A 13,714-nucleotide genomic window follows, 5' to 3' on the forward strand; every position below is an offset into this window, starting at 1 on the left:
TCTGCAGTATTTACAAAATGTACTGTATGTGTATGTTTTCGATATGAAGTGCGTACAACTTCCACAGGCAGGCTTTCCGCTGATCCACAGCCACTGAAAATGGGAATAGCAGCGTAGCGATAACTGCACCTCCAGGAATGTCAGGATTGCTTTCTCTCAGTGGTTAGTAGCCCTCCAACGGCTGCTGATACATTATAAATCATTTACACAGTCGTTTTGGAATGCAATATCCTCTTCTAAATGCTGCCTTTTCTTCTCCATTGTTATTAGAGCGAACACTGCAGTAGGCGCACAGGGCTGAGGGGGACCCTAAGCCACAGAAATTGGAAATTGATCAGGCAGTGTGGGAAGGTGTTGTCACTGGCACCCGTAGTTTTCCCTGAGACTGTAGATTAGCCTTTACAGTGCTGTCGCTGGAGGCACCCGCGTGTCGGCTGCAGCCACATCCTCCTCTGGCTCATCTTCTGTTCATCCCAAAGAGTCATCTCTTATAAGAGCAAATGAGGGAGATGAAATTTAGATTCTGCCTAGTTCACATCTGTGCCAAAGGGAGATGTAGGGAAAATGCTGCATGGCATTTAGAGCTGTCAAAATTGGCCAAAAATGATGTATGATTGTTTCTTCTAAAAAAAAAAGAAGACACAAAGGCTTAAACAATTCAAGTGTCTATTTTTGTGCAGTATGTATACTCATTCAGTGGTTTGTTCATTTCAACTTAAACATGCCTTTTAATAGATCTTCATACCCACACGTTGCAAAATAAACAAATCATTTCTCATACCATGTTGTTGAAATATACACTTGACCTACATTATATTGTCAATCAGTGAAATTGTTGTGCGAGTTTCCAGTTGGTCACAAACGGGAGGAAGTACCTTTGACTTATTATCTGATTATGAACCCTATTTTCCCATGTTTTTGTGTCCAGGGGACTAATGGAGACAACATTTTTTGAAGTTTTTCCAGTATTTAGCAAGAGCTGCTGCAGCCAGCAGCCACGAAACAGGCTGCAGCGTAATCCCTCCAGGAGTTTGCGCACCGTTAATGTTTGTCCACTAACTAAGTGTTTCTGCCAGTGCCAGGCTCAGATTGTTGTTCTGTCTGACAACATTATGGAAAGGATTCCCCACAGAGATAGGCGTTTTTGTTGAAGTTCCTTTTTTTAAACCAGAACCAGCCGCTACTCTCTATCACGCTCTCCAAAGCCACCAGACTCCATTCATAGAAACTGTTGTTTTATCATCGGAAAACACACTTCAAACAAACACGACAGAAACAAAATAAAACTCACCAAAACCTTCTTGGTTCGTCTTTTAGTGTTCAACACCAGATCTGGTTTGAGAAAGTGTAGAACCAGGCCACGCCAACAGCTACTGCAGTAGTGCTGCTTCTTCTTTTTCCACGATCAAATGTTAATTTTTTTACTATCAGTCTGTGTTGTTTTGGTTTTTACAGTTTGATTTTAGATTTGAATTTGGAATATTTGTTGACAGCAGTATTGACTTTAAGCAGGAAGTGTAATTTTGCTCATGTTATAATGTTTCTGTGTTTGGCTGTTTCGCTGTTTTAGCAGTGCTTCTCCTGTAAATATGGCCACTTCTTAAAGAAAAGGTTGAAAATGTTTCACAGGATCTTTTAAAGGCCAGTCTGAACATGAGGACAGCAAACAAAAACTCTTTTAAATTTCATATCCTTTAAGTGGAGAATAATTACTTACTGACAGTTGTTGCCTTGAAATTTCACTTGTCATGTTTGCATTATTAGGCACATCTTGACAAGTTGCCCAACAGTTAATTGCAATATCCAAGTCAAAGGCAAGGTCTTCATTATGTGGATTGATGATAGCACGGAGAGCTCTGTCGTGTTTATGTGAGCTGTTTTATGTCACGACAGAAAAGAACTCCACAAGTCAATAAAAATGACTGACTAAGAAATGGGAGCAAACGGGTGGTCTGTCAGGGAAACGTCATTAATTTTCCTGTCCTCTTCTCTTGCAGCACGGGATAGAAGATCTGACGAGCGAGCGAGAGAGGGAGAGGACGGCGAATACGGACCTCGCTGCGGAGAGGAAGCTGCGTATCTGTGACGGCCTCTGCTCGCCTGTAAGCCGGCAGGCTCCAGTATCGCTGATGACTGTCCCTCAGGTGGCTGGACAGCAGGGCTGAGCGGGAGGCCTGTGTGTTCGCTGAGGGGCTGCCCCGGCTTGTATGTTGGTCACTTGCAGTTGCACTCACTCACGAGGACCATGTGGTTTTCTCCAAGGAGAAGTCGTCTCCCCTCGCAGAACTGGCACGGTGCCCACAGTTGCACCAATTTCAGCGTGTCCTTGTGGGTGTTCAGTTTTTGTTGGTGCTTTGCGGCCGTGAGAGGTCAGAACTACCACCCCACTGTGAACACACAGTATGGGAAACTCCGAGGGGTGAGGGTTCCCCTGCCCAGTGAGATTCTGGGGCCGGTGGACCAGTATCTGGGGGTTCCGTACGCCGCCTCCCCGGTGGGAGAAAAACGCTTCATGCCCCCGGAGCCTCCTTCCTCCTGGTCGGGGATCAAGAACGCCACTCACTTTGCTCCTGTGTGCCCCCAAAATATTCACAACGCTGTGCCAGAGATCATGATGCCAATATGGTTCACCTTCAACCTGGATATAGTTACGACATACATACAGGATCAACACGAGGATTGTCTTTATCTAAACATCTACGTTCCAACTGAGGATGGTGAGTGTGTCGAGGAAACAGGGTGAAACCAAACCTCTCCTCCTGCTCTCTTCTGTCTCTGCCTTCCTTCCTTCCTTCCTTTCTGTCTTTCCTCTAAGATTTTGTGTCACCTCTGTATTTTGCGCGGAGCATGACCTGTTGTCTGGCGCATGCTGTGTCCGTGTCCATCATCTCAACCTCCCATCTTGACTTGATCTTTCATTTAGTCTTTTCATCAACTCTCCCCTTCCATGCCACTGTTAGAGGTTCCTCTTTTGATGACTTAATGACTTATTAATATGACTGAATTAAAAAAAGAAAGAAATCTAATCATACAAGGAGCAGATTGGAAATACTTGGTGCACCTTCCTACCGTCACTGTCTTGACTGTTCTGGGGATATTAGTGATTAGTAGCCTGCCTCATAAGTGAATGATCTTCTACTGTAGGGTTGGTGAAATATTCTGTCTGGTACACGAGAGGCCTGTGGCATCAGCCTGACCTATGTAAGACCCTTTACTCTCCTTGCTTTGTCCAGTTTGTCCTTGCATAAAGCTGAAAGCTGGTTTCGTGCAAAAGGCAAACACAGATTGGGCTTCGCCGTGACTAAAAGTTTCAGATTTCGACTCTTTTAAATGGTCCCCATTATTTCACCACTTGAAGGAGACCCACACAAGAAAACAGGCTTGAAATGTTCAGTGCTCTGAGAATCAAATGGGCAATGTCAAATAACATCAAATCAAATTCCAATGTGAATTACCAACTGTTGGAAATCTAGCCTCTCTGCCTTCTGTGTGGCTGTAATGGGTCTTAAATAGAAGTGCATGTGAATATGGGCTTCCTGTGTCCCAGGATGCAGCAAATTCATTCCACCATTTTGGAATATTTCTGCAGCAACACCCCAGTTACTTTCTCAACAGGTCCTCTGTTGTTCTTGTTGTTGATGATGGCTGGGAGGGTGGGAGGAGGAGGGGAAGAGGGTGAAGAGGGGGTCTGACTCAGTCTGAGTTGTTGCATGTCACGTGCGATCTTTTCCAGATCTCTCTGTTATTTTGTAGTTTTTCCGTTCATTTTACAGTCAAAAGAATATCCAAGGAATGTGCCAGGAAACCCAACAAGAAAATGTGTAGAAAAGGAGGTATGTAAAAAAAAAAAAAAGAAAGAAAAGAAAAGCCAACACGGAACGAAAGAGAGGAATTGAAAGAGTGAAAGAGAGAGGAGAGTGATGGGTGCATCCTTCCAAAGCTGCCAATATCACCACCTATCAACTCCCAAATCAAAGTGTTAATTGGGATGAACGTGGGACTTGTGACTGAGATCAACCTTGACATGAGTGTGAGACATGAGTGAGTGGTTGTGCTGTGTTGTGTGTGTGTGTGTATGTGTGTGTGTATGTGTGTGTGTGTGCTGAAGTGTGGTATGACTATGAGACCATGAGTGTGCCAAGAAGTGAAAATGCAGGTCCCTAAATAAATAATGCTGCTTTGTCAAGCAAACGATCATGATGTCTAAGAATAACATGTATTTATTTATTTATGTATTTTTTACATTATTGTACAGCTTGTCCATGTTTAAGTTGGGATATTCTGTCATTTAAATACAACTGTTGATTAAATCAGAAGCATGAGTGCTATTTTGAAATACTAGAAAGATAAAATTCGACTTGGTACGCAAAGAACTTTAGTCATGTTTCAGACTGCTCTGACAGCACTTAAGACGGCAGCTTATTGGAAGTATTTGTCAAACGCGGCACCTGAAAGCATCAGAGCCTCAGCCGTTGATTTAATTCCCACAAAAACGTGGAGGGCCACCTCTCCGCTAGATTTATTATTCACAATTGTTCATATATGGGGTGGTGGGGTATTTTATTGGCGCGACAGCCTTCATCTATCCGCGTGGCAAATGCTCGAACACGCAGCCGTGGAGAAACACAGTCCAATTTCATTAGCAACTGCTGAAATCTCACTGTAGGTAACAAGCCTGCCTGAAGGCGCTAGGACCTTACGAGTAGCCTTGAGACTGTGATCCTGAGCATATCTCGCTCCACAGTAAAGATTCGGTTTCAGCTGGGAGACCTCTGCTGCTGATTTCCATGGAGGCAGCAGGCAGCTTTTGGCCTCACTCTGTGCGCTCATACATTCTGCTTTGGTAAACCAATTTTGTTAGAGACAGACTGGCCCTCCAGGCACTTCTGCTTCTGAATTAGTCCCAGTTGTGGAATATACACAGAAATATCTCTTTAATATTCCCCTTCCACTTGGAATTTTTCAATTATCTTCCCCATGTTTGGTAATGAGAAAATGGTTTATCATAAGTTTCATATGTTGGTTTTGTGACACATTATTGTGCAGAGAGATGATTGTTGCATAGCTTCTCTGTTGCTATAAATACAAAGGTTGTAATTTTCAGTCTTGCTGGAAACGCTCTCTATTTCGGTTGCACCTTTTTTTTTTTTAAACTGCTTCTACTAATCTTGGCTTATGTTGAATTAGCAGTGCAAATGAAGCATAATTTATCCTTCTTAGGCAATGTAGAAAGCAACCTCTGAAGCATACTTTGGTTTTGATTAAACGTTTCCAACACAAAGTTAAAGTCTTGTTTGACTAATTCGGAGTGAATTGGAAAACTGTTTTAACAGTTCATCAGTTCCCTCATTAAAGATTTTAATTAGTGTCTTTCCAGTAGTTAGATCTGTTGCATAAAATGGTTAATACCAATGAGGTCATATGTTTTCAATGTTTGCAAAGCTTTTAATAGAGACCTGTTTAATGCAGTAGAGTCATACACACTGTGCACATTCAGTCTTATTAACACTTCCACTACAATCTGTATCTCTGTGAATGTGGTTCCTCTGGAGGAAAGCGTGATTAATTTTCAGATAAAAAGTATGGTATTTGACTCTTTATGAAATAATTGTTGCCAGGCAACGGTATGCAGCTGTGACAGAGTAAATGGCCTTCTTACCTAGCGTGAAGCACCTTTGTTGCAATGGTGATGCCTGTTAATTGAGAAAAATACGTTGCCCGCCAACCCTGTTAAATGCATCACCTGTGATCTTGGTTTCGTGATCCTCCACTTCTGAGGCCGTGGTTCCCTGCCGGAAAACGATGGATTGCTCCCTCTGGGTTGGGAGCGAGTTGCTGCCCTGAGCGAAAGGGTTCAGGTATCTTGGGGTCTTGTTCACGAGCGAGGGTTAAATGGAGAATGAGATGGACAGGCGGATTGGTGCAGCGTCAGCAGTAATATATAGCCGGTGCACCCAACCGTTGTGGTGAAGAGTGAGCTGCCTCGGAAGGCAAAGCTTTTGATTTACCCATCGCCCCATCCCAACCCTCACCTACAAGCACAAGCGTTGGGCGGGGACCGAAGGAATGAGATCGCGGCGGTACGGTGGCTGGACTCAGCCATCAAGATCGGCTGAGGAGCTCAGACATCTGCTCGGAGTAGAGCTGCTGCTCCTTTTTGCCGAAAGGAGGCAGTTGAGGTGGTGCAGGCATCTGATCTGGATGCCTCCTGGGCACCTCCTTCTGGAGATTTTCTGGGCACATCCAGCAGGGTTGACCCAGAGCGCACTGGAGGGATTATATATGATATGCTATGTGGCCTGGAAATGCCATGCGATCTCCCCGGAGGAGACATTTCTGGGGAGAGGGACATCCGGACGAAAGATCAAAGACAGATGCATTCAAAGAATAACGGAGGGCTCAAGACAAAATTGGAGTAGATGTTCCTTTTTTCAGTATGGTTTGTTGGTATTCCGAGCTGGTGTTGTTGTACACCAGCTAGTTTTGACTGTGCAAAAACAAAAGAGTGTTGCTCTTTGTTTAGAAACGATTTGATGTTCACACTGACTTCAGTGTAATTTAAGGAATGGCTGACCCTTCTTTTGCTAGACCGGTGCAGCAGCGCATGACCAAGATGTCCAAGCAGGTAGTCACGAGGTCATGTGGAGGTGGTCCAATGTGCAAGATCAGCACTGTAGCCCACTGCTCTCTCTAAAGGGGCCTTATAGTGCGCACACAGGCCACAGGGCAGCGAGGGAGGCGGACTCTGGAGCCTGGGTTATATCACTCAGTCATTTTCTCTGCTCTGAGTCGAAGTGAATGGAGTGAGGAGAGGGGTAATGATGTGCGGGGCCACAGCTAAGCACTATTCAGCCTCGGAGTGCTAGATTGGCTCGGGATGGGTCAATTTTGCGAGGACAAGCCCTGATGAGGTCAATCTTTGTCTTTAAAAGAGGTTTACACTGTTAAATTGATTGACAAACTTTAAAAGATCTGTGAAATCACATCCTTTTGATGAGATCCTCGTTGTGGCAGAGTTGTGGTGATAAGGTGCACTCACTGTGCTGCATGCCGCCTGTTTATACAATATGCACATTATCTTCTGCAGGGCTTTACAGCATGTCTCTTTCGCTGCTTGTAACCCGCTTGTAAAACCCGTCCTTTGAGTCCTTCACGCTGGTCTGTGTCTGAATAACACCGCTTCTGAGAGACACTCCAAGATCAACCTTCCTGACTCCTAAATTCATCCCTCATCATGAGTCTATTTGAGATAAGTGCAGCGAAATCTGTTGTACATTTTGGCTTGATTTGGACCACTCGACTATCATTCTTATGCAGCCCTCACAGGCAGCAGGCTGCCATGTGTTACGCAGCCCGATGCCAGTACTGAACAGCCCGATCAGTTGCCAAACCTGTAGATTAACTACCCCAGCAGAAACACTGGACATTTTTTTCCTATTAACAGATGACCTCCAGATGCTCAAGAGCTGTAAAAACTGTGAAAGAGCCCCAATCCTGGTTAGACTGCGTCTGGGCCATTGCAGACAGTAACACACCATGGTAATCCCGTTGGTTGGCCGACTCAACCCTGCCTCAGGGAAGGAGGGGCTACTCCCTGAGTGCTGCCGAGGAAATCTGCACACCGAGCAGACAGCACGAAAACTTTCCAACAAGACAGGAACAAATATTGGCTTGTGCGACTTGAAAACAGAGCAGATGCCCACTTTTGTTGGACAGAAAATTACTTCTGTAATCATCTATGATCATCTATCTGGGACAGTTGATGACCCCAGCCAGCGAGGGCTGTAACCAGCCAGCGGCAGATCCAGTCACACTGACTTGAGATGCAAAACGCGGCCTAAGCAGGAAGTTCCTATTCAGAGGTCTCCCGCTGCTGTGCTGTCCAGCTTCCACAGTCAATCCAAGGCTCGATATCACTGTTCTCTTTTTTGTTTGTCCCAAACTAAAAAGGAATAGAGGACATAGCCTGTGGTGCCCTGTTAAAGGGGAAAACACTGTTTATTTGTTGCTTCTGCTAGGATCTCTGTTAGCTTAGATCTAGACCCTTGAACCACAATATCCGTTAAATCTCCCCTTTAAGTGGGCTTAATCATTCACACTTGTGTTTTCATAGCTGACATATTTGGCATCCTCGTAAACTTTGGGATTTTGAATCTGTGGTTTTGAAGAATGCTCTTCCGCGCATCATGCCTCTCTAATGATGCACTTGTCAGTGCATTTGGCACAGATGAGGAGATTAAAGGTGGCCTGTGGAGTTTTCTTGCGAACGCATAGCTTTTTTTCTTGGGGTTTAACAGGCGTTTTGAGTGCAATTCTTTCCTCATAAAACTTTTGCACCGCTGATTTTTTTTAGTTTGCACAGCCACGTTTGCTTGTTTGCAGTCCTCTCCCTCACTGCCTTTGTTTGTGTTTGCATGCATGTGTGGAAGGAGGAACACCCAATTAAATTAATTAGCAAATAACACTGAAGAGTGCTCCACTGCAAATATATTAATTGGCACGTTCTTTTTGACAAATAAATAACTGAACAATATATATACGGCTCCACTGCGTCACATTGTGTCAAATAACTGCAGGTTTTTCATGCTTTGTAGCTCGCTTGACTGGGTTTTTGCTGATGACACTCACTTGACCGCAGTTACCCCTACCGGCTCGTCTTATGCTTGCAAATTACTTGTTCGAAGAGTTGGGTTTCTGAGATTGGACGTGGATAGACTTAGACTTAGGCAGAGGTCCACCCTTAGAGTTAAGTCGAATGCGCCAGGTTTGGACAAATTTGTTCATGACACTAACCAATCATGAACTCTGGATGGATTGAAAAAACCTCCAACAATCCTTCCTCCTATGCATGATCATGTTTTGACTCAGAGTGTGCATGGAGAGGAGGGGATATTCACAGACAGGTCTGTCGTCAGTGTGTTTCTGAGCGAGAGGGGCAAGGTTAAAGGGCTGATCAAATCAATGCGCTGTGCATAGCTCTCCAATGAAGTAAGATTTTACCCTGTTTATATGGTGGGACAAAAAAATCGAAAATCAATACATGGTGATCAGTGCTGATATTGTGTCGAGCCACCACAAATAAAACGTTGTGTCTGAACAGCATGAAGCCAACTGCAGGGTGCAGTTCAAATACTGCACTTAATGTGCTTGCACAGGAAAGAAGACATCCAGCCTGTGCATTGTGCATCTTGTTCTCCTGGTTAAAGTCTTGAAGGCTGGATACCTGCATTGTTCTGGCTTTCGGAAATCAGTAATGATTCACAGTCAACCGTGGTGCAGCTCTTACTTAAATGACAGACTGAAGACTAAGAAGCACTAAACCGAGTGAGACTTCATTGCTTTTCTAAGATATTCGTGCAATGTAGTCTTTTTTGCTGAGGATGGGAAATAAATGGTTCACTAGGGATCAAGAGTAGAAGTAAGAGACCCCAGTGTGTTAGCTTGCCACCATACTCAGAAGCCCGTGGTCTCTGTTAAACTTGTCTCTTTCCATTATCGAGCCGTGGACAGGCAGAAAGACAACTTGGCTGCCTTTTATTTGTTATTTTATTTTGGGAACAGCTGAAGCGCAGTGTGAGTTTTGGCTGTCCTTTACTGCAGGATTACAGCCTCCTTAACCTTTTAGCTGCATTCTCCATCATTCTCTCTTATGTGTCCCTCCCAAGCTGTTCCTTAACCTCTAAACTGGGAGACAGATTGAGAGAGATGGAGACAGACAGACAGAGAGACAGAGAGGGGAGAAGGACAGGAGGAGAGACAGATCCAGGCACTCTGAAAGAGAAAAATGGCCACCTGAGGATTAGAGACTGAATATAACTGCTCTAAATTGTCAAGGCTGCAACATTTCACATTTCACTAAGTCCCTTTCCACATTCTGACCTTTCTGATATTTAACTCCAAGGCCCATCTATTGTCAGCGAACCTTTTTCCCGCAAAGGAAAGGCAGTTAACATTTAGCCCTTCCACGATGTATTGAGTGAATTCTGGATTCAGTGAAGAAGTCTCTAGAGTCTGAGGACACTCCATATCTGTGTGTGTGCGCGTGTACATAGATATGCGTGCACGCTTGTGTTTATTCATGTAAAACTCCACAGCCAACGACTGGAGTGTCTTTTGTTTGCAGTTCCGTCCTGGTGAAATGTTGAATTTCAATACCCTTTATGTAACAAGTAAGCCCATCAAATGCAGTTTCTTTGAACCTGATTTGATAAATGCGACAGGTTTCTATTTTGCTTGTCAAGGAACATGAATAATAGCTGTTATTCTGTTTTGAGGCGATGCAAATGTTGGCTTGTGGAGGCCAGCGATGCAAAGGAACTCGTCAGCTCATTGAGGTTTTATTTTAATTTCACACTCTCTCGCTGCGACATTAACATTAAAAGATTCGAGGTCAAACATAGGCTCGTTTGCTGAGTCACGATGGATGTCACATGTTCGCCTTGCCTGTTATAGATCCAGCATTTGCCACACACAGGCAGGCTCCCAGACAACGCGATTCAAAGTGACAGAGCTTCCCTGTCGACACCTGCCATCCAATCTATGCCTGTCTGAAGCACTATCACTCAATAACCTCACTGTTTTGCCACGTCAACGGCACGGCGAGCGCTAGAATAAGCGTAAATCCCTAACAAGCCATAAAGAAGGCTGTTGAAGGAGGAAAACCCTTCTGTTTGATTGCTGGCTTTTATTCTGCTAAAACATTCTCATAGGTTCCCTTGAAGCCTACATGAGAGAGACGTGACATCCGATCTTGATGCCAGTCGTTTCCTACACGAGGAAGATGCTCCTGACTGCGAGCTGGTGCTGCTCTGACATTCGCTCAGCCTTAAAGCGCTATAACTGCCAAACTCTACGACTAGGGCCATTTTTAGACTGAGACGAGCACTTTGTGGCACAGCACAGAACCCTTATTCACTTGAAGGAGAACGTTTGCTGCGACATAATGCAGCGTTATCCGGCAATGCGAGGTAGATTTCTCACACGAAAGCCGTGTTTCTGCTGTTTCTCTGGCGACTGTGACGATGAGAGATTAAATGGTCCGTTGTTGTAGTATTTGAAGTGTTTTTGGTTTGGTCAGTGTTTTGGCATCTGATAACGAGTCAAACTCATCAGTGCAGCCCCTTCTGTTCTAATAACCTGAACTGTTTTGAACTGAAGTATTGAAGTAGATGTGCTACAGAACTAAAACCAGTTCAGTTGTCAATATCCACATGATTTTTGGCTTGATTGCCAAGGAAACGTGCAAACAAAGAGTTTTATACTGTATCTTATTAATGGATTTTAGATTTTCATTATACTAGCCAATGACTTTGCAAGAGTATGACGCACCACACGTAGCAAGCCCTTCACCTCAACCTGTCATTCATCAGATTGCCAAACAGGGTGACACAGAAGTTATGCAAGCAGTGGAAGCTTGAAGTTGTCCCAGTCTGTGATTATGTTTGCAAGTCTAAAGATAGCAGATCATATAGCAGCCCGCGCAGGCTGCATTATTCATTGCGCTCCGTTATGCTCTACACATCCGCCACATCTGGACAGACTGAACAAGGTCATTGTGCAGATGGCGAAATCAACAAATTCAAATGGCGCCTCCAGTTTGGAGAGCTTGAATCAACTCAGTAAATCTCATGACTCTCCGCCTGTTACATTATGCAATATATTGCATCTATCAGTTAACACTGGATCAAGTATTCAGACATGGCGGCGCATTCATTCAAATAAAAGCTGTTTAACTATGCTGAAGAGGTTTACGTGGTTTCTGACTTGTGTGTCCATACTGTATGCATGTTGTAGTGTCTTTCTCTAACTGCACCACTGACTGACTGAATGACAGAAATAACATTTTAAAGAGTCTTAGTCTCAAGACACTCACATCCTGACATATGTTGTTAGTAGATGAAGGCCACACTCATTAAATATATGCTGTTTGCTGCATGAAATAGCAACTTCACTGTACACCTTTCCTAAAAGGTGAACATTTTATTTCATAAACAATGTATTATTTATGCTGTTAGAGAAGGAGATGTTTGTTCCAGGCAAGGGTCAGGCCCTCGCCTGCTGTTTCACGCTGTGGGAAATGCCAGACATCTTCAGGAAATCACGAATGGTTCAGTGGATTCCATGACAATCGGCCCGTTACATTTCGATATTAAATCATATTCACAGTGGCCTAGCGATTGCAACAGAGGAAAAGTCCAAGGTCACCGATTCGTTAGGATTTACTGTGTCAGGCGTTGCTCAGGAGGAAGCTGACAGTGGTGCTAGATGAAAGGTCAGAGTAGCACCAAAATTGTAAAATTCTTTTAAGAAGCTTGTCAGAAAAATGATGGACTGTTTACTGGATGGACTGATGGATTGCCCAACTGACTGTGTGCAACAGAAATGATTATGCATGGCTGGTACACGGTCCCAATCTAGATATGGGAAAATACCTCGGTGTAAGTGGTAGGTGAAGATAGGGCTCGTACACTGTATTTGTACACGGTACTCGCCACCCTAAGGGGATAGATATTCATGCTAACATGTAGCACAAGGACAGCAGCATATATTACCTACTGTTTAGGTCAAAGAGACAAGCTGAAGTAACTGCACACATAACTGAGCATACAGGATACACGCAATCATGTGATTTATTCAGATCTCACCACCTCTGGGGAAGTTGCAATCCTGCATGCGCTTTTGCTTGTAGGGTAAACCCGCTCATTCAGCACTTTTCTGAATCCTGACTTTTAGGTTCTTTAACTCGGCAGCAACCACATTTTCTGTTAATATCATTTTATTCGCCTTTTTCTGGTCTTTTAAACTGTTCGAAGTTGATGTTAGGTGCATATTCCAGAGAAAACAGAAAGTTACTAAATTGTTGTTTAGGCAGACTAAAGCCCTGCTGGAAAAGTCATTTCCAAAGTGCAATGAAAACCAATCAGGATTACATGTTGTAGCAGTTCATTTCTGCAGCAATCCTTTAAGCTAATAGCGCTGTTACCCAAACATATAGGATTGGACTCAAAGGGTTTTCCTGATAAATCTGAAAGGTTTTTTTCTGAAAGTGCCAGTGGTGTATGACTCTGCTTCAGAATATGCTATGATAACAGTGGAGTGTGTTTAGATTACCTCCTGCAAGGTGTGTTTTGATCCTTTTTTTTTTAAAGTTTTTTAGTTTTATTTTTATCTTTTTGTATTTTATTGCTTTTACTTTAAATGCTGTGAGTGTTAATAAGAAAAGCCCTTGACAAAGTGTCGAAATGTGAATCTTTTTTTTAAATTAACGTTGTTGTTATACGCATGAGGTCTCAAATGCTGCTTTTTATTGAACTGCCTCTTTTCCCATTTGTGTGTTGCCAAACATGCTATTTTGAATTTCCCTGTGCCTCTCTATGTCTCTCCCTGTTTCAATAACAGGGGCCCATGCAAAAAAACAGGGCGAGGATTTATCGGATAACGACGGTGATGAAGATGAAGGTATTTTCCATGGTGAACAAAGATGGTGCATGAGTTTCTTTTCTAAAGATGTCGCTGTTTTCCGATCATTTCTGTTTTTTGTTTGATTTGTTTTTAATTGCAAATGCAGTCATCAAGCACCCCTGTCACATTACAATCTGTAGAACAATGTTGTCTTTGATCAGATGTTAGAGAGGGTGTGTGTGTGTGAGTGTGTGTGTGTGAGGTCTCCTCCCCCCAGAGCATCTAAATTCAGCTGATGAGTGGAGCGTTTGGC

At 43.7% G+C, this 13,714-nt stretch overlaps 1 protein-coding gene across 7 annotated transcripts in view; it reads left to right on the plus strand.

Moving 5' to 3' along the window:
• The first annotated feature begins 2,596 nt into the window (after positions 1-2,596).
• The window catches only part of nlgn3a (neuroligin 3a), an 89,223-nt gene continuing 78,105 nt past the window's right edge, over positions 2,597-13,714 (plus strand). For 2 of the 7 annotated variants that reach the window (XM_041943734.1, XM_041943736.1), the window contains exons 1-2: positions 2,597-2,717; positions 13,399-13,458. In XM_041943734.1, the coding sequence (XP_041799668.1) occupies positions 2,612-2,717; positions 13,399-13,458 (166 nt within the window). In that variant the 5' untranslated portion in view covers positions 2,597-2,611. Of the gene's footprint in view, positions 2,718-3,773; positions 3,834-13,398; positions 13,471-13,714 lie in introns of all 7 variants that reach the window. The other 5 variants (XM_041943737.1, XM_041943738.1, XM_041943732.1 and 2 more) reach the window with 4 other exon arrangements.

The sequence above is a fragment of the Chelmon rostratus genome, chromosome 9 (genome assembly GCF_017976325.1).
Source record: "Chelmon rostratus isolate fCheRos1 chromosome 9, fCheRos1.pri, whole genome shotgun sequence".
Taxonomy (NCBI): Eukaryota; Metazoa; Chordata; class Actinopteri; order Chaetodontiformes; family Chaetodontidae; genus Chelmon; species Chelmon rostratus.